This window comes from Saccopteryx leptura, chromosome 2, assembly GCF_036850995.1.
Source record: "Saccopteryx leptura isolate mSacLep1 chromosome 2, mSacLep1_pri_phased_curated, whole genome shotgun sequence".
Lineage (NCBI taxonomy): Eukaryota > Metazoa > Chordata > Mammalia > Chiroptera > Emballonuridae > Saccopteryx > Saccopteryx leptura.
In genome coordinates, this window is record NC_089504.1 from 88,305,022 (window position 1) to 88,330,538 (window position 25,517).

General features: G+C 41.3%; 1 protein-coding gene across 2 annotated transcripts in view; it reads left to right on the forward strand.

Annotated features, from left to right (window-relative positions):
• Positions 1 to 25,517, forward strand: part of TEK (TEK receptor tyrosine kinase) — a 135,689-nt gene that overhangs the window by 107,517 nt on the left and 2,655 nt on the right. The window contains exons 13-21 of one of the 2 annotated variants that reach the window (XM_066368285.1): positions 9,360 to 9,659; positions 11,475 to 11,626; positions 12,518 to 12,728; positions 14,560 to 14,670; positions 17,182 to 17,372; positions 18,338 to 18,451; positions 21,811 to 21,881; positions 22,896 to 22,936; positions 24,229 to 24,325. In XM_066368285.1, coding sequence (XP_066224382.1) covers positions 9,360 to 9,659; positions 11,475 to 11,626; positions 12,518 to 12,728; positions 14,560 to 14,670; positions 17,182 to 17,372; positions 18,338 to 18,451; positions 21,811 to 21,881; positions 22,896 to 22,936; positions 24,229 to 24,325 — 1,288 coding nt within the window. Of the gene's footprint in view, positions 1 to 9,359; positions 9,660 to 11,474; positions 11,630 to 12,517; positions 12,729 to 14,559; positions 14,671 to 17,181; positions 17,373 to 18,337; positions 18,452 to 21,810; positions 21,882 to 22,895; positions 22,937 to 24,228; positions 24,326 to 25,517 lie in introns of both variants that reach the window. The other variant, XM_066368284.1, reaches the window with a different exon arrangement.

Genomic DNA, 25,517 nt, shown 5'->3' on the forward strand with positions numbered 1-25,517 from the left:
TCTTTTGACCATCATTCCTATTCTGATTCTATTCTCCTTTCCCCAGAAACGACCAAAAGTCTTAGTTTTTTATGTATCTTTTCATTCAATGTTGTGTAATTTTAATACATTATATATATTTATAAGTGTACGTATATATATTATTCTTTATCTTGCTTTTTGAATAAATATTATTATTTTATCTATCCATATTACTTTGCTTAGGTTTGATGTATGCTTTTTTAGCTTTGCATAATAGTTTATGTTATAAGTATAGCACCTTAATTTTTACCCTTCATTTATAGCTAGACATTTAGATTTTCTTTTTCTTTTTTCTTCTTCTTCTCCTTCTCCTCCTCCTCTTACTCCTCCTCTTCGTCTTTCTTCTTCTTCTTCCTCTTCTTCTTCTCCTTATTCTCCTTCTTTTTCTTTCACTATCAAAAACAAGCCCTGGCCAGTTGGCTCAGTGGTAGAGCATCGGCCTGGCGTGCAGGAGTCCCGGGTTCGATTCCTGGCCAGGGCACACAGGAGAAGCACCCATCTGCTTCTCCACCCCTCCCCCTCTTTTTCCTCTCTGTCTCTCTCTTCCCCTCCCACAGCCAAGGCTCCATTGGAGCAAAGTTGGCCCGAGCGCTGAGGATGGCTCCATGGCCTCTGCCTCAGTGCTAGAATGGCCCTGGTTGCAACAGAGCAGCACCCTAGATGGGCAGAGCATCGCCCCCTGGTGGGCATGCCGGGTGGATCCTGGTTGGGCGCATGCGGGAGTCTGTCTGCCTCCCGTTTCCAACTTCAGAAAAATACAAAAAAAAACAAACCCAAAAACCAAAACAAAACAAAACAAAAATACAATGACCATGTTTATGTAAGTCTCCATGTGCATAGGTGTAAGAGCTTTTCTAGGGAGTGTGTCCAGAAGAGGAATTGATTGGCTATATCCCTCTGAAGTGGCTATTCAATGTGTACTATGGCCAGGAGTGTATGAGCATACCCTTTTTCCTGTATCCATCTCTATATTCTTTAACTGTATCTATATCGCTTTATATTGTCAAAAGTTTTTATTGTTGTCAACCTCAAAGGTAGAAAACAGTGCCTTACTGTTAACTTCAATTTTCATTTCCTTGATAACTAGCAAAAGTGAACATCTTTTCTTGGGCACTTTTGAGGGCATTTAGATTTCCTCTCATTTGATATATTTGTTGATATACTTTGCCCATTGGCTTGGTTGTCTTCTTTTACTGATTTGTTAAAATTGTCAATATAATTTGAATACTAATCTTGTTATATACATTGCAACTATATATATTCTCTTAATCTTTTTATTTTCATTGTTTGTGGTGTTTTTTACCCTATGCACAGTTTATATGTAATCAGACCTATTGCTACTGGCCTTTGAGATTTTTACTTTTTGTGTTTAAAAAATTATTCCCTACCCCAAGGTCATAAATACAGTGTGTCCGTAAAGTCATGGTGCACTTTTGACCAGTCACAGGAAAGCAACAAAAGATGATAGAAATGTGAAATCTGCACCAAATAAAAGGAAAACCCTCCCAGTTTCTGTAGAATGATGTGGCAGCATGTGCGCATGTGCAGATGGATGATGACATAACACCGTGTATACAGCGGAGCAGCCCATAGCCATGCCAGTCCAGATGTGGACGGTATAGAGGAAAGTTTAGTGCGTTCTGTGGCTTGCTAAATTCAAATCTGTGACCAAAGTGCAACGTGAATATTGGCACATTATAATGAAGCACCACCACACACATAGGAATAACATTACTCGGTGGGATAAGCAGTTGAAGGAAACCGACAGTTTGGTGGAGAAACCCCGTTCTGGTATACCATCAGTCAGTGATGAGTCTGTAGACGCTATACTGGATAGCTACCTAAGGAGCCCTAAAAAATCTGTGCATGAGCCCACATCAAACTGCACTAACTAGGTATGAAACTAGGAGAGTTTTCCTTTTATTTGGTGCAGATTTCACATTTCTATCGTCTTTTGTTGCTTTCCTGTGACTGGTCAAAAGTGCACATGACTTTATGGACACACTGTACATTCTCTATAGTTTTCTAGTAGTTGTAGTGTTTTGTATTTTGTATAGTTAGGTCTTTAAGATATAAGGATGTTATTTTGGTTTATAATGTGTTTTAATCTTTTTAATTTCAATCTTATTTATTCACATATGGAAAGCCAGTAGTCCCAATGCCATGTATTGAATAGTCCCTCTAGTGACTTATGATGCTTTCTGTGTCTTATACCTAGTTCTCATACTGGTTTTGCATCTATTTCTGGTCACTCTGTTCTTTTCCATTGACCTGTGTGTTTATTCCTGTATTATTTCCAACCTGTTTAAATTACTATAGATTTTTAAATGTTTTGAAAACTGTAGGGTAGATCATTTTATTTTTCAAAGTTGTCTTAGATCTTCATTCACTATTCTATATGAATTTTACCCTCATTAGAATTATATACTATCACTCACATTATAATTATCATATTTATAAAATTAAATAAGAACTGGCTAGTAATCAGTGAAAGAGGACTTGCCTTATATGGAATTTGATGGGGGTATGATGGCAGTGAGGATTATGCTGGTGGTGGTGATAGAGATGCTGAGATTGGTGGGGGAGGAGCCAGTACCTACAGAGTCAAGAAATTAGGGCAAGGAGGATGTGGATGAGAACATTTCAGTCTTAACTAATATATTTGTTAATATTCTATGTTGTCATTGACTGATGTTGCATGTAGATGTTCAGAAGTCAAATTAATGCTTCTAATTTAAAGTTCATGTTGATGTCCAGCCCAGCAATTCCATCAGAATCAAGTGTAAGGACTAAAATGAATTAGATTTTGCATATGGCTCCAAACATATGTGAAAAATAATGAATGTGTGTAATGTTTTCCTGAATATGTATATGTATATATATGTATATGTATCTCATTTGACATACAATGACTTTATGAAGAAATTAGAATAGGAATTATCATGACATTTAACAGATACAGAACCTGAGACTCAGAGGAGGGTAAGTAACAAACAAAGTTATACAGCTAGTAACTCATGGGTTTAGGATTTTTTTTTCTTTTTTTTTTTATTAAGTGCGAGGTGGGAAGGCAGAGAGACAGACTCCTGCATGATCCCTGACTGGGATCCACCCAGAAACCTTCATCTGGGGCCCATGCTATACCTATCGGGGCCAATGATCCATTGCTCAGCAATTGAGCTATTTTCGTGCTTGAGGTGAGACCATGGAGCCATCCTCAGTGCCCAGGGCCAACTTGCTCGAACCATTTGAGCCATATGGCTGCAGGAGGGGGGAGAGAGAGGGTGAAGAAGAGAGAGAAGGGGGAAGGATGGAAAAGTAGATGGTCACTTCTCCTGTGTACCCTTACTAGGAATCAAACCCAGGACTTCCACACACCGGGCCGACACTCTACCACTGAGCCAACTGGTCAGGGCTGGGGTTAGAATTCTAATGAACATATCAGTTCTATGTTTTGTTCATTTATTTTTGCTGAACCATGCTACTCATTTGTCTCTTTGGATGAACAGCCAACTACTTCAAAGATGACTAGTTATTGGAGAATTTCATTCAGCAATCAAATCCCACTTCTAGATTGTTTACAATCTGATTAGCATTTCCTAAAGTATTTTTATTTTATTTTTAAATTACAGTTGACATTAAATAATATTTTGTATTAATTTCAGGTGTATTGGATACTGGTTAGATACATTTATATAATTTATGAAATGATCCCTCCAATAAGTTTAATACCAACCTGACACCATAATAGTTATTACAGTACTATTGACTATACTTCCTATGCTGTACCTTACATCCCTGTGACTATTTTGTAACTACTGATTTGTACTTCTTAACCCCTTCACCTTTTTCCTCCAGTTCTCTATGCTCCCTCCCATTTGGCAACCATCAGTCTGTTCTCTGTATCTATGTTTCTGTTTGTTAATATATCCTTTAAATTTATTATTGTTATACATTTTATTTATTTAGAAATTAAATTTAATGAGGTGACATTGATCAATAAAAGTACATAGGTTTTGGGTAAACATTTCTATAACATTTGAACTGTTGATTGTGTTATGTGCCCATCACCCAAAGTCAAATCATTTTCTGTCACCATATGTAGATTTGTTCCACATAATCCTCACCCCCCCCCCCATGTTCCCCTCCTCCTGGTAACCACTTCACTTTTTTCTATGTCCATGAGTTTTATTTTTATATCTCACCTATATGTGAAATCATACAGTTCTTAGCTTTTTCTGATTTACTTATTTCATTTAGTATAATGTATATCTATGCTGTGATCATTTCTCCTTTATCATTTTGGATTTTGTTGATATGAGTCATTTCTCTTTTTTCCTTAGTGCATCTAGCTAGAGGTTTGTCAGTTCTATAGCTCTTTACTTCCTTTTTGCAGTTGAATTCTAATTTCTTATGGTCAGAGAATACATGTGCTTGGTATAATTTCAATCTTCTTAAATTTGTTGATGTTAGTTTTGTGGCCTAACATATGGTCTATCCTTGAGAATGTTTCATGCATACTGAAAATAAATGTATAATCTGATGTTCTGGGATGAAATGTTCTGTAAATGTACATTATGTCCGTTTGGTAGTGTTGGTTAAGGCCAATATTTACTCATTTTCTGTTTGGATGATATATCTAAAGCTGTCAATGTTGTGTTGAGATATCCAAATATGATTGCATTTTTGTCTGTTTCTATTTTTACATAAGTTAGTAGATGTCATATATTTTGGTGCTCCATGATTTGGTGCATTAAGAAATGTTATGTCTTCTTGATTTAGTGTCCCCTCGATCATTATGAAATGTCCATTTTTGTCTCTTGTTATCTTTGTTGTCTTGAAGTCAGCATTGTCAGATATTAGTATGGCTACAACTGCTTTAATTTAGATAATCATTTTCCAACTTTTCACTTTGAATCTACTTTTGTCCTGGCAGCTTAGATGTGTCTCTTGAAGGAAGCATATGGTTGGGTTTTGCTTTTTATCCAATCTGCTACTGTGAACCTCTTTGTTGGTGAGGTCAGTCCATTTCCATTTGGAGTAATTATTGACACTAGAGCATCTCCTATAGCCATTTTATGTTTTGTTTACTGATAGCTCTGTATTTCCTTTGGTTTTTCTTTTTCATGTTTCTGTCAGCTGTTTTGTGTGGTGGCATTCCATACTTTCCCCTGTTTCCTATTTTTTAAATTATGTGTTTCAGTGTTGGGTTTTTCATGGGTGGCTATCACTAGATTATTAAGAAAAAGATTTTCAAGTATACTAGAGTCCTTGTCTTATGAGTGCTCTGCATTCCATCCTTCTTTGCAACTTCAGATCTTTATCCTCTCCCCTTTTATGTATTGTTGTCACAGATTATTCTTGTTTTTACGGTAACCTTGTTGGAGCACTTAGTAGTAGTTTTGTTTTGTTCTTTGTACCCAGTAGAATATTGAGTATTCCTTGAAGTGGGGATTTTCTAGTGATGAATTCCCTCAGCTTCTGTATGTCTGAAAAAAATTTTATTTCTCTTTCATTTTTGAGGGATTACCTTCAAATGGGTATAGTATTCTTGGCTGGTAATTCATCTCTTTCAGTACCTTCAATATTTGGGTCTACTCTCTTCTGGCTTATAGAGTTTCTGCTGAGAAGTCTGATGAAAACATGACAGGCCTTCATATATATATTGCAATGTGCCTTGGAGAAGGCTGGTTTGGGTTGAAGTAACTAGGTATTCTTTTTCACTTATTTAATTTGAACATCTAACTCTTTCATAAGCTTGGGAAGTTTCATCAATTATTTGTTTGAATTGACTCTCCATTCCCTTTTTCCTTTCTTATTCTTCTTATATATCCATTATTCTTATATTGATTTTTCTGATAAAGTCAGTAATTTCTCATAAAGCTCTCTTATTTTTTTTTTAACTTTCAAGTCTCTTTCTTCTTCCCTCTGTATCATCTCTGGTTGCTTGTCTTCCATATCACTGATTCTCTCCTCTATCTGGCTTGTTCTATTAGCTAAATTTGCTATTAACTATTTTTCAATTCATGTATTGAGTTCTTCATCTCTGTTTTTAAAGTTTCAATCTCCTTGGTGAAGTACTTGTCTTGTTTTCTGAGCTCATTAAATTGCCAATTAGTGTTTTCTCACATTTCATTAAGTATTCTCAGAACTTTAATTTTGAATTCTCTGTTGTTTAACTCCAAGATTGCCATAAAATTGGTATTGCTTTCTGGAGATTTTTAATTTTCTTTCTGAACTGCATCTCTTTTTTTGTGTAGCTATGGTATTAGTTTTCTCCTGCCTTGATGGCTTTGAAAATGATATTGTTAAAAAATCAAACAAAAAAATAAAATAAAATAAAAGAGAAAAACCACAAGAAAACAAGAAACAAAAACCCAATGAAAATAATAAAAAACAAATAAAACTCTCCCCTACAAAAAATTTAAAAATGAAAAAAATAAATAAATAAAAGTGTTGCACTTCCAAGAGGTTTTCTGTTTTTTCCCAGTAGGCAGTATTGGATTACAAATTTTAGTTTTGTAAAATTCCCAGGCTGACCTCTGCTGAGATGTTGCTGTCATCATGGAGCTGGAGCTACCATTGGGATGATAGGTGGTGTGTGTTGTGAGGGTTTTACAGCTTTAGCAATGGTGATCTCAGGCTCCTGGGCACTCCTTCCCATGTCTCAACAGACCAGCGTACCAGACACAGAGCACCTTGTTTCTCAGGGGAAATGGTGGCCCCATAGAACTAGCTGTGGAGTATGTCTTGGCCACTCTTTGTACCCCATGAGGGGAAGGAGGCAGGATCTGGGAGGGGGGCAGGGCACACTTTGTATTTTTTGTCTTTGTCCTGAGTGCAGGTTGCCAACAGATCTCAGGAACACTGACAGTAATCCCTTGCTCTGCTGCTGCTTTAGTTCAGTATCTCTCCAAATGCCCTCTAATCTCTCTGCTCCTCCCAGCAGAAATAATTCAGTCACTCCAGATTTTTCTCCTCTCTGGAGCCCCACTGCAAATGCATCTTATCTTCTGCCCCCTGTTCTACCTTTCCCACCCTCAGTTGATTTGATGCACAGATCTTCTCAGGCACGACCATAAGCCCAGCTGGGGTTGCCTTTCTGCATTATAGCTGTTCAATTGTTTAAAATTTCAAGGGGATAGATCAAGTGTATCTCTTACACCAACATTACTCTGATGTCACCTCGAAATTTCTGTTTTTGTTCATTTACTTTGTTCTTTAAATTTTTTATATAAGTGAAATTATATGGTATTTGTCCTAAAGTGTTTCAGAATCTACTTTAGAATCACCTGGGGTATCTTCTAAAAATGTCCATTATTGGGCTTAGACTCACTAAATATAAATCAGAAGTCCATTAAGCAAGCCCAAGACTTTTATCAAGCATCAAATGGATTAATAGGTACATGAAAATTTCTAATTTTTATTTGGCACAAAAATTATGTTCATTATTCTCCTGGCAGGTATTTGCAAGGCGCTGCTTCAGAATACCACTGGTTTATTAAATATTTTTGAGACACAACTAGACAAATACTAAATATGTGTTCATATTCATCTGAAAATGTTAATATTCCTAATACTCTATAATCCCTTATAGGAAGGAAAGTTATTTTATATTTTTGCAAAAATATACAGAAAGCTTGAAAATTAAGGCATTTTGTGATATCCAAAATTAACTGTGATTTTGGACAATTTACCACCAGTTAGGCATAGAAAATGACAATCAGATTTGGAAGGCTCAAAATCTACTACCTGGTTCTCATAGATTGCCACAGTTACCTAAGGGGTATAATATGGGCAATCAACATCAGCAAAAGAGTAGATTTAAAATGAAGAAAAAAATTCTGAGAATACAAAATAGAATGTACATTAACACATTTCTTGAAGCTTCTAATTTGCTTACAAGCAGCAGCTTTTATATGAAGTAAAGTGGCCTCGGTCTATTTGCTTACTTGGACTAGTACAGATCCCTTATATTTTGAAGTCTCAAGTTTTTTTCCCTGCTGAATTGGGATAATTAAAACCTAAGCATTGGCCCTGGCCGGTTGGCTCAGTGGTAGAGCATCGGCCTGGCGTGCAGGAGTCCCGGGTTTGATTCCCGGCCAGGGCACACAGGAGAGGCGCCCATCTGCTTCTCCACCCCTCCCCCTCTCCTTCCTCTCTGTTTCTCTCTTCCCCTCCCGCAGTCAAGGCTCCATTGGAGCAACGTTGGCCTGGGCGCTGAGGATGGCTCTATGGCCTCTGCCTCAGGCGCTAGAATGGCTCTGGTTGTAACAGAGCGGGGCCCCAGATGGGTGAAGCATCGTCCCCTGGGGGGCATGCTGGGTGGATCCCGGTGGGGCGCATGCGGGAGTCTGTCTGACTGCCTCCCCGTTTCCAACTTCAGAAAAATACAAAAAAAAACAAAAAAAACCCCTAAGCATTTGGTTACCTACCTGCCTGTGTGGTTATGAAGGTCAAGGGAGAGCCTGCATATGGAAGCACCTGCTAACATCCTCACAAATGGACGGTGTAGCTAATATCAAGGGTAAGACCTTGGAGTCATTCTTTTTCTGAGTCAAAGTGTTTCAGGCTTTATAGAGTCACAAAGTTCCCTCTGACTTGTGTCCTTTGTCTGGAAGGAGTTAGAGTGAGAGTACAGGAGTAATTCTGTGCATGTCATCTTCAAATCTGGAAAACCTCAAAGTATCCCTCTCTCTCATCCTACTTATAACCCTAATGGAGTATTATCTCTTTTTCCACACTCCCTATAGCAGTTTGTTTACAAAGTTTGTAACATGTGTTCTTACATATATGCTGACTTGCTACTGCTCCATAAATGCATTTAGGGCAAGGGCAGGTCATATGGGATATTGGTCGGATGATAGAGTATGACATCAGATTGCCATAAATTGTTCAATCCTGTTTCTTCTAAATAGCTGTGTGACCTTGGCCAAGTCACTTAATCTCTCTGGACCTCAATACATATGGTAAGAATGTTATGAAGATGAAATGAGTTACATGTTGAAGCACCTATATAAATGTCAACTCTCATAATCTGTATGTTCGCCCCAGAATCAAGAACAGTGTAATATAAGGATTTGGAGTAACAGAACTTCTGAGGCCTTAATTTAGTGTAAGGATGACAAATATGTTATATATGTGTTGTTATTTTCCCATCTGTGTTACTCCATCAAGTCTGCATGGAGTACACTACCAGTTGTTTGGAATTACCATCTGAGAAAACATCTTTTAGCCATTCTTTCTTTATAAATTGACATTAATTATCTCCAAAGGCATAGTAATCTAAGACATGGTAGTGTATCTTAAGTGAAATATCTTTTTTTTTTAATTTCTAGTTCTCCCTCCTCAACCCGAAAACATCAAGATTTCCAACATTACAGACTCTACGGCTATGATTTCTTGGACAATCTTGGATGGCTATTCTATTTCTTCTATTATAATCCGTTACAAGGTTCAGGGCAAGAATGAAGACCAGCACATTGATGTGAAGATCAAGAATGTCACAATCACCCAATATCAGCTCAAGGGACTGGAGCCCCAAACTGCTTACCAGGTGGACATTTTTGCAGAGAACAACATCGGGTCAAGCAACCCAACCTTTTCTCATGAACTAATGACTCTCTCCAAATCTCAAGGTTGGTAGAACAAACAAGATCTGGAATTATTTCTGGAGGGTATCAGGAAAGTTCCACTGTCTTAAGATATTTACTCCATATTTTTGTTGTGGGACATAATTCATATGTCCTAATAGACTTTACCATCACTAGATAGGTCCTTAAAATGAAAATGCCCCTGGGAAGAATACCCTATTACTCTATTGTCTGTTATTAAACCTTAGACTGAATTAGCCTATCAGCCTTCTCCATCCAGCGATCGAAGCTCTGAGGAATATGAATTTGATTCTGTGCAGAAGGAAGAATGTGGCACCTGCTTAGTAGAAGCAGACATATGCAGTGCTGTAGGGGGAGGCTCCAGGAACCACACTCCGTTCTTTCTCAGAATGAACTCATCTTTTAGATTGGATGAGACTATGCTATTTTGAGTTTTCTTTTACTTTTTGAATCCAGGTTATTATGTCTGGTGTATTTATGGCTGCCGTTAACCCATCCCAGAGAAAGTAAGCTCTTTGAGATAGAGATCCTTCAGTGTGCCAAGCACACTCTGCCTAGGGTTTGTGATTGATAAAACCTGTTGAGTGTAATTAAGTGAACAAAAGTGAGGGGCAGCAGGTAGGGCGGGGTTTGCAGCATGTGAAATGCCTTCCCTTTCAAGTTTATCTGAAGTGACAGCTCCTAGTCCTCTGCATCTGTGGCATGTGCAAGGGAATTGAGATGGAAGGAAGGGTGATTTCTGAAAATTTATGACTTGGACTAGAGTTTATTTTTACGGAAAATCTTATAGCACTAACACTTCTTGCTTCTCTACAGGGTTACCTAGGACTTAAGAAATAAATCAAACAAGCTATGTTTTCAGTGCTGATCCTTTGGGACATTTTTGAAATGTCCAAGGAACAATGAGTCTGCCAACTCTAGAAACTCAGTTTTCAGGTCACATCCTTAACAAATGCATCATTTTTATTGTTGCCTGTGTTTTGGTAAAATGTATACAAGCTATAGATAAAGTACAAACAGAAAATTAAACAAGGCATACCAAAACAACTCCTCGCCCTTCCATTCCAGACATTTCTTTCTGCACATTTCCATAGAGGTAAAAGGAAAGATTTATGGTCATGAACGAATCTTTGTATAAGGATGGGTTTATACTCTACATGCTGTTTTTCATAAAGAAAAATACATTGAAAATTTATTTGAATTTAAGTAAGGGACGGAAGTGGAAGGATTAGACCTTAGTCTTTAATAGTTTATTCTGACGTGAGCCCTAAATTTAACAGTTTTTCTTCTCCCTCCCTCCCTCCCTCCTTCATTTCCTTGGCCTTTCTTCTCCCATTGGTATCCTCAGGTTTTTTCCATCAGCTTTTTAAAACAAGGGGAAAAAAACCAAAGCAAAATATCTTATTACAGACTCTAAGCTCTTAGCATCATAAAGCTTTTCTACATGAGGTAATATGACAGGGAGCTTTAGTCACTTTCCCAAAGTCATAATCTAGTTAGCCTTTCTCACTCTTATTGGATATTGTGCATCTGCTTGGGCCCCTACTTGGAAGTGAAAGTTGAACAAGTGACAATAATTAATGATTAGCACATTGCCATTTAAAAAACACTTTTGCACTTTGTTTGTTTGTTTGTTTGTTTTAGGATCTTAAAACAACCCTATGAGTCAGGCTCATCTGCATTGAGTTTCAGAAAATAAATGAGAAGTCCTAGGTCACATAGCTGTGAAGTGGCAGTGCTAGGTCGGCCATTACATCCTCATTCACTGCGACTTCTCTCACAGGGGGTCTTGGCTTCCCTAAACTAACGCCACGTGTTCTCCTGTGTTCCCCTGCACAGCACCAGCGGAGCTCGGAGGCGGGAAGATGCTGCTTATAGCCATCCTGGGCTCAGCGGGAATGACCTGCCTGACCGTGCTGCTGGCCTTTCTGATCATGTTGCAGCTGAAGAGGGCAAACGTCCAAAGGAGAATGGCCCAAGCCTTCCAAAGCGTGGTAGTGTCTCCTCTTCCTACTAGCTCATAAGTGCGAGTCCATACACATGCAGAACCTTCACTTTAAAGATGGGCACCAGGCACATTACTTATAAAGTAAATATTTCCCTTAGGCAAATCTCATCTTCTCTTTGGCTTCCAGGATTAAATGGGAGGTAATAGCATTACCATGGGGTTTCCTGTCCTAAATGGAACAATTCTGCAAGTGAAAAGGTTGTTTGTAATAAATATGCAGGATACCCAAGCTTCAAACAGGATTGTTGCCCTGCTAAGTGAGGTGTATGATCATCCTAGTGATAAGGCACCAGAGAGAGTAATCTCACAACATGAAGAACTGAGTATCTTTGGTAGGGAATGGCATGAGGGTCACTAGACCTCAGGGTGGTCTCAGAGTGAACCTGAAAGACTCTCAGCTTTAAGACAGTGAGAGAGAGAGTGAGTAAAGAGCCAAGGATGAGCCCAGGGGATGCAAGAAATGCTCTCAGGGAGGCACACTTGGGCTGCCCCAGAGAGAATCTTCAAGTTTTTTTTCCAAATTAGGACTGAACACTAACTTGCTCATTCCACAGCAGAGTAGAAACTCAAGCATGATTAACTTGGGGATGCGTGTGCCATGGCATGCATGCTGCTGTCCCTGCTTCCCTCACCCTCTGCAGACATTGATAATCGATGTGGCACACCTCCCCACTGAGGTCTGGAGCTGTGCCCGTGCAGCTCTGGGACAGCCACTTCATCAGAATGGGTTTGTTAGTTAACACCTATTTCTACCCCTACTCTACAATTAGATATATTTCTTTTGCCACCTGGTGTGGATACAACCAAGTGGTATTAAGTACCCTAGAATTATGAAGAATCCTGGCATGAAACTATGACAAAAATATATTTGCAGAGGGAAGAACCAGCTGTGCAGTTCAACTCAGGAACTCTGGCCCTAAACAGGAAGGCCAAGAACAACCCAGATCCTACAATTTACCCAGTGCTTGACTGGAATGACATCAAATTTCAAGATGTGATTGGGGAGGGTAATTTTGGCCAGGTCCTCAAGGCGCGTATCAAGAAGGACGGGCTACGGATGGACGCCGCTATCAAGAGGATGAAAGGTCAGTGTGTGGCCAGACCGAGTCAGCACTTCAGTAGGGTGGGGAGAAAACTGGACTTCCTGTTGAATCTTTCCTCTGGGGTCTTGCATTCTTTGAGCAAAACATTGGCACGATGTCAGATACAGCTGTTACGTGCAACTGAAGGTGATGTTTCCTTTGAGGTCAGCCTGTGATAGGGTCAGGATGTAAACATGAGGGCATGAGCTATTTAAACATTACTGTCCTGATTTCTTGGGATGTGAGAATACAGATTCCCGGTTATATACTGCTAACTTATGGAGAGCATTATTGCTTCCCTTAATGCAGTGGTTCTCCAGATGCAGCGTGCATCAGAATCACCTGGAAGACTTGTTCATAAACAGACTCTTCGGCCCCACTGCACAGTTTCTGATTCAGTGAGTCTGGCGCAAGGCCAGAGAATCTACGTTTCTAATTAGTTCCCAAGTGATACTGACGCTGATGGTTTGAAGACCACACTTTACAAACCACTGACTTCATGGATTATCTGCATCAAAATTCCTGAAAACACACACACACACACACACACACACACACACACACACACACACACACACACACACCCCACACCCTCTAGCCAGCCAGCCAGCCTGAAATCCCTTTTTTGTTTTGCTACCTTAATCGCAGAGAGTCTGGGGGAGTAGTAAGGATAGTGAGAGGAGAAGGTATAAAACTTTGTAAAATCAGTTTTTATTGGGATCTGACCTGAGCCTGATTGTCTACATCATGCCCAGATAAAGAGGTAAACTAGCTGAACAGCACCAGAACATAACATTTCTGCAGGGAGAGTGATACATGCAAAAGAGGGCAGTTCTTCAAGTAAGGGGACAGCCTTACCACAAAGAACCTCACTTCTGAAATGATCCTGAGGCATTGAGCCTCAGGCTGCTGTGATATGAACAGGAATTGCCTGCTAGTTCATCTGACAGGTACCCTCGCCCATACGAAACAGACCCGTGATTTTCATGTACACAGACACTGGTGCCCCTCTGTTTGTTGTTGTTGTTGTTGTTGTTACTGTTTTTTGTCCTAAAACAATAACAGCACACAGTCGCAGACTCAAGATCGATCAGTTTGTGCATCAATCAAAGAGCCTTCCCTCCAGCCTGGCTGGTGGCTGGCTAGTCACCCTGTGAACCAAGTGCCAGTGGTGGGACAGGGCGAAAAGAAACAAAAAACAAACACGGAGCAGTTTCTTGGCTACCAAGCAACTTGTACAAAAATTTCTTCGGGATTTGAGTGTTTTTTCACAGGACTGATTGGTGAAAAAGCAAGCAAGTTAAAAACATTGAATAAAGTCAGGTGTGTGCGTTATTGGGGATGTTTCCAAGAAACTTGGTCCTGTTTCTCAGCATATTGTCTCTGGATGGCAGACTGAGAGGCAAGAGCTAGACTCTAAAAGTGGAGGCAGCTCTATTGCTACCAAGTCAGTCCCCTGAGTATTTGGGAGCTTACACAAGAAAATTTTAGAGCAGTGGTTCTCAACCAGGAGTGATTTTAACCCCCAAAGGGGCATTTGGCAATATCTGAACACATTTTTGGTTGGGTTACTGGTATCTAGTGAAAAGAGGCGGGAAATGCTGCTAAATACACTACTCACTATATATGCACAGGACAGCCCCAACAACACAGAAGTGCCAACCCAAAGTGTCAGCAGTGACAGTGCTCTTTCTTAGCATGCTCTCTGATTTCTTTGTGGTATATAGACCTAATGGTGGCTCAGGGCACTTGCAGGTCTCAGGGAGGAGCCAGGGTCAGTCGTTTCTGAAGAGGAGTAATAGGCAGGGATCAGAACTCTTGACTTTCTTCCCAGAATATGCCTCCAAAGATGACCACAGAGACTTCGCAGGGGAACTGGAGGTTCTTTGCAAACTTGGACACCACCCAAACATCATCAATCTCTTGGGAGCGTGTGAACATCGTGGTAAGATGCTCTCTTCCTCTCTTTCCTGACAGATTTTTTTTTTTGAAACAGGCACATTCCATATTGAAATATTTTAAGAATATTACCTATATTTTAAGTTATAGCTTCAATCTGAATGACTAGTCTCATTTATGGATTGTGTTGAGGTTTGGCATATTTATGGAGGTTGGACTTAAGGCTGGATCATTTGCTCTCCGATATGGTTCAGCGATTACTGCCCCAAGGGGTCCCTGGCTTTCACATGCCCCCACGCTTGCTGACCCAGAGGCTTGTGAGTGACCACTACTGGGTAGATTGGAGAAGCCCTCAGTGTCAGAGACAGTGAAGTGCATGGGTTCTTTTTAGTTACCTGTCCTCTCATATCCCCACCAAACCCGAGCAGCTAATATTCTGAATGTTAAATCCGTGAATGCCAACAATCTACTGTAATATAAAAGTCTTGGATAATGCCCTGGCCAGTTGGCTCAGTGGTAGAGTGTCAGCCTGGCATGTGGAAGTCCCAGGTTTGATTCCCGGCCAGGGCACACAGGAGAAGCGCCCATCTGCTTCTCCACCCCTCCCCCTCTCCTTCCTCTCTGTCTCTCTCTTCTCCTCCCGCAGCCAAGGCTCCATTGGAGCAAAGTTGGCCCGGGTGCTGAGGATGGCTCCATGGCCTCTGCCTCAGGTGCTAGAATGGCTCTGGTCGCTACAGAGCTACGCCCCAGATGGGCAGAGCATCGCCCCCTGGTGGGCACGCCGGGTGGATCCAAGTCAGGCGCACGCGGGAGTCTGTCTGACTGCCTCCCCATTTCAGCTTCAGAAAAATACAAAAAAAAAAAAAAAAAAAAAGAAAAGAAAAAAGAGTCTTGGATATTACTTAGGGTAAAATAATAATAAGCTTATATCTGACAGAGCTTTGTTATTTCCAACTTGCACAGTTTCCTCTACAATTATATCAGAGCTTTACGACTACCCTCTGTTGTACATACTCTTAAAGTTCATTTCATATTATTAATTAAAATATTTATTGAGTACTTAGCATATTATTAACTCAAATATTTACTGAGAGATTTACAGAGGTAAATGCTACCTGGGTTTGTAGTTCGCAATCTATGCTTAAACTTAATTTCTCATGGAAAAATTTTCTCCTACCAAAAAGCTCCACAAAGTAATTATTTACAAACTTGACAACCTCTTGTTGACTTTGCCGCACAAAACCAACAATAGAAAAGAGACTATTTCCTTTTCCTCAATTTATTAAACTAAAAATACTGGTAAGGCAAACAATATATCATTCCATGATCCAATAAGGGTGTAATTCTGAAAACCAGATCATGTCTCTTAGGTTAAATAGTGGAGTAATGACATTTATTTTTTGAGCCATTTCCTGAAAACAGTAATCAGCATGGGGAAACAGTAAATGAAAGTTAAAAAATAATAATGAACAACAGAAATATATATATATATATATATATATATATATATATATATATATATATCTTTAAAACTTTTGCCCTATCATCACATTGGAATATATAATTGGTTGGTTCTTAAAATTTATATTTCAGTAAAGAAGTGAGAAAACACATTCAAACCAGAAATTATATATCTCTTTCCTTATCATATAACAGACTTCAGTGCTAGAAGATTTTTTTTTTTGCTGAATTTCAATTTCTTAGACTATCTTTTTAAGTTCAAGATCAACATTTTAAATTTTAAAAATGGTATATAAAAAAATTTACCTTTACAAGACAGTAAAACCATTCTAATTTCATTGGTTCTAAAGATCAATGCTTTTATAAAAAAATACTATTTTTTATTAAAAGAAAATCCCAATTTGGAATAAAAATAAGACAATGAACAATAATGTGTTCTAAAAACTATTGGGGGTTTTCTTCCTAAAAGTTTGAGTTTTCTGGTTTTTGTAAGCAAAATGCAACTCTGACACTGGACATCGCTGCCCAGCGGTCTAGTCAGCAATATGGTGACTTAGTGTGGGTTTTAGGGAGGGCAGAAGGCAAGAGAGAGTAAATGATCAGCTGGGTTCTTCTGATGTGGATATTTCATCGTCTTGCTGTCATTTTTATTTATTTTTTAAATGGCCCCAAGAAAAGTAAAGGCAGACTGCAATAATGTAGCAGGCTCATATTAGGTTCTCAGTCAGCACTGAATAAAAAAATAAAAGATGACATGGACTACTTACTGTCTTAGGTCCCCTGGAAGCAAATGTTCTGATCTCTGGATACTCTAATTATAGAGTAGATGGCAGCGTTTGGGAAGCTTTCCATGGTAGCCCACATTTGGTAGGAAATGGGAGGGGAACCTTGAATTTAAGTATGGAACCCTTCAAGTATTGAGGAAGGTACAACTTAACTTCCTACTGTCCCCAGCATTGCTGAGGCTGGCCTCACTAGGTACATTACTGTGCAATGAAACAGAGTGTTATAAGTAATTCCCAAGTACAACACATCTCAGAAATTTCAAAGCTTTATAGGTCCACTGGTAAGGTGGTGTCTTTCCTCTTCCCCACAGGTTACCTGTACCTGGCCATCGAGTATGCCCCTCATGGAAACCTCCTTGACTTTCTGCGCAAGAGCCGAGTGCTGGAAACTGACCCGGCATTTGCCATTGCCAACAGCACCGCGTCCACGCTGTCCTCCCAACAGCTGCTGCACTTCGCAGCGGACGTGGCCCGGGGTATGGACTATTTGAGCCAAAAACAGGTATGTCATGAGGAGCCTTGCTTCAGACATCTTTCCTTAGAAATTCTCTTTAGAATCAGTTTAAATTTATACATTTTTTTCAGTCCATCTCTCTTCCTAATTCCTCTTACAATCTCCCTAAATTTAACCTTTTTGTTAATAGTTCATCTATTTATACAGATGTTAACGCTCAACATCGACAATATATTTATGTAGCAAATCTCATCATATGTACTTGGCAAGGTGCCTTAACCCATCTTAGCCCAAACAGAGTTCAATAGCAGAGAACTTACATGGTGACAGGAAGATTTAACAACCTGCTTGTTCGTTTTTTGTTTTTTTCCCCTTGAAATGCTTCTCACCAGTTTTGGCAGAATCCACTAACTGAGGTTTCTAGGGAGCAACTGTAAGGGAACTAGTAGATGTTGGTGACTTCTAAGGACCCATTTTCTTTTTTTTTTTTTTTTTTTTTTTTTTTTTTTTCATTTTTCTGAAGCTGGAAACCGGGATAGACAGTCAGACAGACTCCCGCATGCGCCCGACGGGGATCCACCCGGCACGCCCACCAGGGGCGGTGCTCTGCCCCCCAGGGGGCGATGCTCTGCCCATCCTGGGCGTCGCCATATTGCGACCAGAGCCACTCTAGCGCCTGAGGCCACAGATCCATGCCCAGCGCCCGGGCCATCTTTGCTCCAATGGAGCCTTGGCTGCGGGAGGGGAAGAGAGAGACAGAGAGGAAAGCGCGGCGGAGGGGTGGAGAAGCAAATGGGCGCTTCTCCTATGTGCCCTGGCCGGGAATCGAACCCGGGTCCTCCGCACGCTAGGCCGACGCTCTACCGCTGAGCCAACCGGCCAGGGCTAAGGACCCATTTTCAAGCCATCTTTTTCATCTCTATTTCCCGAAATTTTTGCTCCTCAGGCATTGTGCTAACTAAATGAAGGGAAAAAGCAAATATAATGCTGAAAATACATGATTTTTTTTTCAGTTTATCCACAGGGATCTGGCTGCCAGAAACATTTTAGTTGGTGAAAACTACGTAGCCAAAATAGCAGATTTCGGATTGTCCCGAGGTCAAGAAGTTTATGTGAAAAAGACGATGGTAAGTTCAAAACAGACACCAATGGCATCGTTTCCAAAGCACCTCCCTCTCCTGATGTTGCTTCTCTAAGAAGACCATTGTTCTACAGCGACAGGCATCTGCCCGGGTATCCCAGTAGACATTGCCCTAGCCCCACAAACATCCTTTCTATGTTTTGATTTCTCAAATGACTGGAGGGTCGATGTTACCAAAAAAGAAACCACTGTCACGTGTGGCCAAGCACTTAAACATGCAAGCCTTGGGCTGGGGTGCAGGGGCTCCATCTGGACCCAGTCCAGACCTTTATATGTCTCACTCAGAAACTCTGAGGAGCTCTTACAATCTCCTTTCATGCACAGCAACCACAGGAGATGGGGGCGGGGTGAGGGATGGGGGAGACATTTAACATGCTTTCCAAATATAAGGGAAGTAAATTAATGAAGTTCCTAAATTACAAGGAGGCCCTAGAGAGAAACTCATAACTACTAAAGGCCCACATAAGATTTCCCTCTTTGCCAAAAGTTCCCCCCTCCCCTTTAAGCCCAAATCAATCAAGTCCACTCTCACCTAATGATACCTACTCTCCCAAACAGTAATATTTTATTTTAAGTCTAAGATCCTGGGAGAACTTAACCAGTGTTAGCAGAAGAGAGAAGCTTGGCTCATTCTGCTTTTGCTGGAACCATAAAGTCCCAGAACCATAAAGTCCCAGAAATGCTGCATCCCTCGATATTAGTACTATGCCAGTGTCACCAGTGAAGGGGTTCTTGTCATCCCTCCACAGCCCCCCAAAATAGAAATCAAGAGAGGAGGCAAAAGAAATTCAAAGGGGGGTTTACTGCCAACAAGCTGAGGAACAGGAGAAAGGGAGGGAGCTTGCCGCATCAGAGGAGCACACACTAATGAAGAACATGGCTTCCTGAACCTCTGCGTGGTCTGGCTGACACAGTGCTGGGTTCTTCACACATGCGCAGAGTAGATGTCTTTGTTCTCCAGGACTCCCCCTCCCCTGTTGGCTGGCATTGATGGCACAGGGGCACAATCATTGGTTTGGGGAGTCCATGAAGAGAAACTTTTGCCTTATCTAAGAAAGGCTCAAAATAAATGACTGAAGAACACTCCCATCTGTCTTGAGAGAGGCTCAGCCTGTCCTATCTTCAATAAACCACCTCTTCTAGTTTCCCTGAGCTGTGAACAAATGCAGGTTCTAGGTGGGGGGTGACCATTCCTGTAGTCTTTTTATGCGTTTGTAGGTTCACTGCAGGGGCTAGGGCTCCCATTTCGAGGTCTGGTAAACATTACTTGGGCCATGCTTTCCTGGGACAACACAATTTTCATACAATACAGAGGCTCCTTTTACTTTTGTGGGTACAAATTGCCTTCACAAGGCTCAAGTTTTGTATTTATCCTCAAATTCAGGTTTCCTTTCTTTTCAATATACTTATTTTAGTGGCTGACAAGATAACACAGAAACAATATTCAAGAATGTTTTGAAAAGGAAATGACCCATAGTTCACTATCTTGACACATTTTTTTTATTGTTTATGTATCGCCTTCCAAAAGCATACACATTTTTATAGTTACAATCACAGTGAACACAACTGTTTTGGACCTTTCTACCCCCTTTCTTGATAAGGGTTTGAAGTTGCAGACACCACACTGCTTGGCCCTGAGTGCTTATCCACAGTGACACTTTCTGAAGCCATTGGTCCCTCCCTGAGGACGTGCTCCCTAGCTTTTCAGAATTTGTCCCACTGAAAGCAGATGTTTCTCTGCTGGGTTTGTCTTAAAGAAGCAGGACCCACCACTCACCATGACTTCTACTCTGGCAGTCCCTCCTCCTGTCTCCTTCATAGAGTCCCCTTCCTCGCTTCACCCTGCATTTGGGTGATGTGGTGCCCTACATGACGGGGAGGAGCAATGAACCCGATTTATCCCCACAACCTTCTAATTTTCTTGGATGCTCTCAGATCCCCAAGGCAAATGCTGGTCGTTTCATAAAGGGCAGAAATTTCTGTAGTCTTGGGGAGGTTAGGAGGAATTCTTAGAGGAACAGGGCACTGTTCAGGGCTTACTTCTACTTCCTACTGGCAGGGTAATGTTCCCGGGTGGTATGGGTCTGAGGAGGCATGGTACCGAGTGAAAGAAGCAGAAAGAAAGAAGGAATTGGGGAGGAGCAAGCTCCCTGCAAGAAGGATTCAGTGTAGAAGGACACCACCAGAGGGCAGACTGGCCACCTCCTCTGGCCAGTTGTTTAAGTCAGAGATTTTTAACTCTACCTTGGAATCATGGGGAGTTTTAAAAAAATACAGATATTGAGCCCTATTGCTTAGATATTCTAATTCAGTTGTTCTGGGGTGGGGCTCCTGCATCAAATTGTTGTGTGTGTTAATTCCAGGTGATTTTAATATAGAAAGTATTGCAAAGTAATGTACTAAGTGATTTACGGTTTTATTTTCATTGATTAATATATGCCTCTCCTTATAATAGATTTTTTGTTTGTTTGTTTTACTACAATGTTATGTGCTTTATGTTAAGTTTGGAGGTAAAATAAGTCAGGTACACTCTCCATCTTTGGAGAGATCACAGATAAACATGCAGTGAACAACTGTAACAGATATAATTGCTGAAGGCCAGGAAAGCACAGATGCCAAGGGAATACAGAGAAAGCACCCTGCAAGTGAGCCTATGGAAAATTATGGGAGGCTTCCTGGAGGAGGCTAACTCTTGAGTTTTACAGTAGATGTTAAATAACGTGAGAATGAATTGGATGATCCGAAGGGTACAGTGTAAATCTCACTGGCTGAAAGGCCTTTCCTCCTCTGGTATTTGCACCCTGTTCCCTGTGGCCTGACGCCTCTCTCCTCCCCCACCCACCTGATGACACCTGCATGTCTCAGAGAACCAAGCTTAAATGTGCTTCCTCTGGGCATTCTTCCCTTACCTCCTCCGCACAGTTCCTCTCCTCACACCGCCTTCACCTTTTCCACATTACAATTTAATTCTTGGTTTCTGTGTTTTTGTCTCCTCTTTCAAATCTTTGAGTACCTCTGAGAGCAACAAAGTGAATAAAAAAAATAAGTGAACGACTACCAAGTATACACACATTCATACTTACACACACATATTTTTCTATATGTAAGATTGCAATAGGACCCTCAAAAAAAGTAGGGCTTATATTATTTGCATGTCTTTAAATTTGAAAACACACTTGCAGGTGGAATATATAGAAAACACAGCTCCTGAGCCTGTTCTTCCTTATGTCTGCGGAGCTCCAGCAGGGTGCGCTGTGGATCGCAGTGAGCACAGCTGTGGGTAGGCTACCGGTCCTGGGAGGGGCCTTGTCCTGCCTAAGTGGCATCTCCTGTTGTTCTCTCCAGGGAAGGCTCCCCGTGCGCTGGATGGCGATCGAGTCACTAAATTACAGCGTGTATACAACCAACAGTGATGTGTGAGTAAGCCTCATTGCTGAAGGTTTTTTTCCCTAGAAAAATACACAATTGACAGAGGTTTCAAAGAGAAGCAAGAATATCACGTCCCTCTGGGAACAAAGCTAAGCAATAAGCCTGGGAAGTAAAGCTGCAGAATAACTGAGCTGCAGAGTGGACAGTGTTCAGAGTGTAAATCACCGGAGTGGGGAGGGGGGCTGGGGGGACGGCTTTTGGTTTCTGTATGCTCGTCAATGAGAGACACCATGTGGCAAAGGCTTGATCTCCAGGGAAACAAGAGGCACGGTGACCTTCCGTGCTCCACTGCCGAGACTGAGCGCAGTGCAGGGACCCAGGTCAGAGGGGGCAGCCTGGAAAGCGCTGAGGGTCAGAGGTGGTAGGGCTGTCAGATAGGGAGACCACCTCTGCCTGCGGCCCGCAGGGGCAAAGCTCAGGCTGATGGCGCACGGAAAGGTTGGGATCGAGACTTAGGCCATCTTGCCCTGAGGCTCAGAGGGTTGAGGGGACTCGTTCGGGGGTTTTCTTCTGCTGGCGGATGAGGAAGAGGCTGGCGATTCCTGTATGCTCACTGTGCGCAGGGCCCTTTGGTGTGTTATCTCATGTCATCTCTGCATAGCTTTGAGGTAGAAATTGGTATCCCTGATTTCAGAATAATATCCTGAGTGGCCTCAGAGGTTCAGTAACTCATCCGAGGTCACATGCATATCAGGTGGCAGAGATGGGATTTAATTCAGATCTGTCTGGCCTAGAATTTCACCTGCTTTCCACAGTGCCACCTTGAAATCTCTACCTAGAGTAAGCGGGGGCTCCAGCAGAATGAACTGTTTTCCTGTTATAGCCCCCTCTGGGCCTAACAGGAGAGACATGTGCTGTGTGCACGGTCCTCCCCCTGCAAGCAGATGTTTAACATTTTCTTTTCTAATGGAGGGTCAATTATCCTGGCTTTTGGGGTAGACAATGATTGTTTCACCTTTTAATGATTGCTGACTGTTAGTTTCCCTATTTCCTGTCTACAGATGGTCCTATGGAGTGTTACTATGGGAGATTGTTAGCTTAGGTGAGTATCCATGTTTCTCTCCAGGTGAGGCTCTTGGCAAAGGGAGTGGGCCCTTCCTGTGCATCCCCACAGGGACCGTTTATATGCAGTGCCACCTAATGTGACTTGGAGATAGAGCCTATGGGTTTCCATGTATGAGTGTTTTGTTCTCATGTTTCTCTATCCTAATGTCATGTGTAATGCTAACTACCTGGTGGCCATGAATGTGGTGATAGGTTTATTGGCTTTGCTTGTGCAAAGATGTCATAGAGCTATTCCAAGTTTATTTTCACAATGTTAAGATGGTATATTATGTAACCATAAATAAAAAATACATTTTGAAGGCTATTGAATAGCCTGTGAAAATGTGCATGCCACAAAAAATAAATTTTCACATTTACCATGATCATGATTCCAGTTTTGAAATATTACATTTAGCCTGACTGGCGGTGGCACAGTGGATAGTGTCAACTGAGGTCCCCAGTTTGAAAACCCCAAGGTCGTCAGCTTGAACCTGGTCATCGGCTTGAGTACTGGGTTGCCAGCTTGAGTGTGGGGTTGCAGGCTTGAGGGTGGGATCATTGACATGATCCAAGGTCACTGACTCGAGCCCAAAGGCTGTTGCATGAAGCCTAAGGTCGTTGGCTTGAGCCCAAGGTTGCAGACTTGAGCAAGGAGTCAGTGCTCAGCTTGAGCCCCCTAGTCAAAACACATATGAGAAAGCAATCAATAAGCAACTATAGTGAAACAACTATGAGTTGACGCTTCTCCTTTCTCTCCTTCCCACTCTCTCCCTTGCTCTCTGTCACTTTCTAAAAAAAAAGTATTAAAAAAAATTATACTTTAAAAAACTGAAAGGACTACACAAAGGGTAATAAAAGCAATTTTTTCTTTGTGATTTTTTATATTTTCCAAGTTTTCTACAATAATTATGTATTGCTTTTAAAGTTAAAATTGGACAGCAACTATTATAGATAAACCAGGAATTACATAGCATAGCTACAGACTTCCAGTTAGGAAAAAGGCACACCTCATGTGCACAATGGATGTGCTGTGTGTAGACAGACGTGGGGAAGAGAAATAGCGCCATGAGCCAGGAGTGCTGTGGTGGTCTCTCCACTGCTGTGCGTTCTGTAGTGCGAGTCCGGCTTTGATGTGCAGTGGGTTTGCTCTTGGAGGAAGATCATGCTGGGTGCATGCCCTGGACACACCTCTTCTTTCTCCCAGTCTCTTGGCGTCTGAGTCCCTGGGCAGAAGACTTTGCCTTCTGCACCAGAGAGGGGCTTAGAGCAACACCGTTTCCTGCCTTCCAGGTGGCACCCCTTACTGCGGGATGACATGTGCAGAACTCTATGAGAAGCTGCCGCAGGGCTACAGGCTGGAGAAGCCCCTGAACTGTGATGATGAGGTGTAAGTCAGGTTTTTATCTTAACCTTCCTGCTGCATGTTTCATGGACAGACTAACTCTGATGAAGGGATTATCTGATTCATATACATATACGCACACCTACGTGCATATGCACGCGCACTCATGGAGATCACAATAGCCAGAAGTAAAGGGGTTCCTTAAACTAAGACGGCTATGCAATGGGCAGGGAATAAGAGCTTTCTAGGGATATAAATCCAGGAGAGATTTAAGGTAATGATTCTTGGGAAGGTTGACATGAAGAAGGTCAACAAATGCAGAAAAGATCTGAATAAATCAGTGAAGTTATTCATGAGTAAATAAATGCATGGAATCTTGAGACTAACTTTGGGGATAGCAATTTCAGAGCTGTTCTATAGAGGAAGAGGGGTTTTTCTTTGTGGAATTTTGTTTCTATAAAGATTACTTTCCAGAGTGAAAATTATTCTGAGGGGAAGAATGGTTAACTTTAGTGATACCTAAATTCCCACAATTTAGCTGAAGGAGAATCTGCCTAATTGGCATAATATGAAGAGTGGAAAGGTCTAGGTTGAGTAAATAATTTATTGTCTAAGCCAGGGGTCTCAAACTCAACTCAGCATGTGGGCCGCAGAGCAAGATCACAGCCATTAGGCAGGCCGCACTAGGTCTACAAAAGGCAGACTACTGTTACGCAACACTTTTCAGTGTCACAAAATGACCAGAAACTGTAGTTCGCATCATAACTGCTGTTAACTAAGCTAATATTTAGCTAGGATGCTAGAGAAATGAAAAATACAAGTAGGCCCCTAGGCTTACTTAATTTTATCCAAAATATTTTGAACTTCGTGGATTAGTCTGAGGGCCGCACAAAATTGTTCGGTGGGCCGCATACGGCCCGTGGGCCGCGAGTTTGAGACCCCTGGTCTAAGCTAAGCCACTTCCAAGAGTGAAAGACGGTGCTATTAATTATGTTACCAGTACAAGAGACAGAAGCCTATTCTATCCTGGGCAAACCTGGATGTGCTTAAACTGTCACTGGATCAAATCTCAAAAATTCCATCTTTTGAGATTTATTCCATGAGGGGTGAGATTTTTCAGTTGTTATGAAATTTCTGTTCAAACTGTTCTAGAATCTATGAACCCCAAGCCAATGGTTGATAGCCTTCTGCGCACATCAGTTCCCCTGAGGCATTTGTTCAGTATGTGAAACCTTGA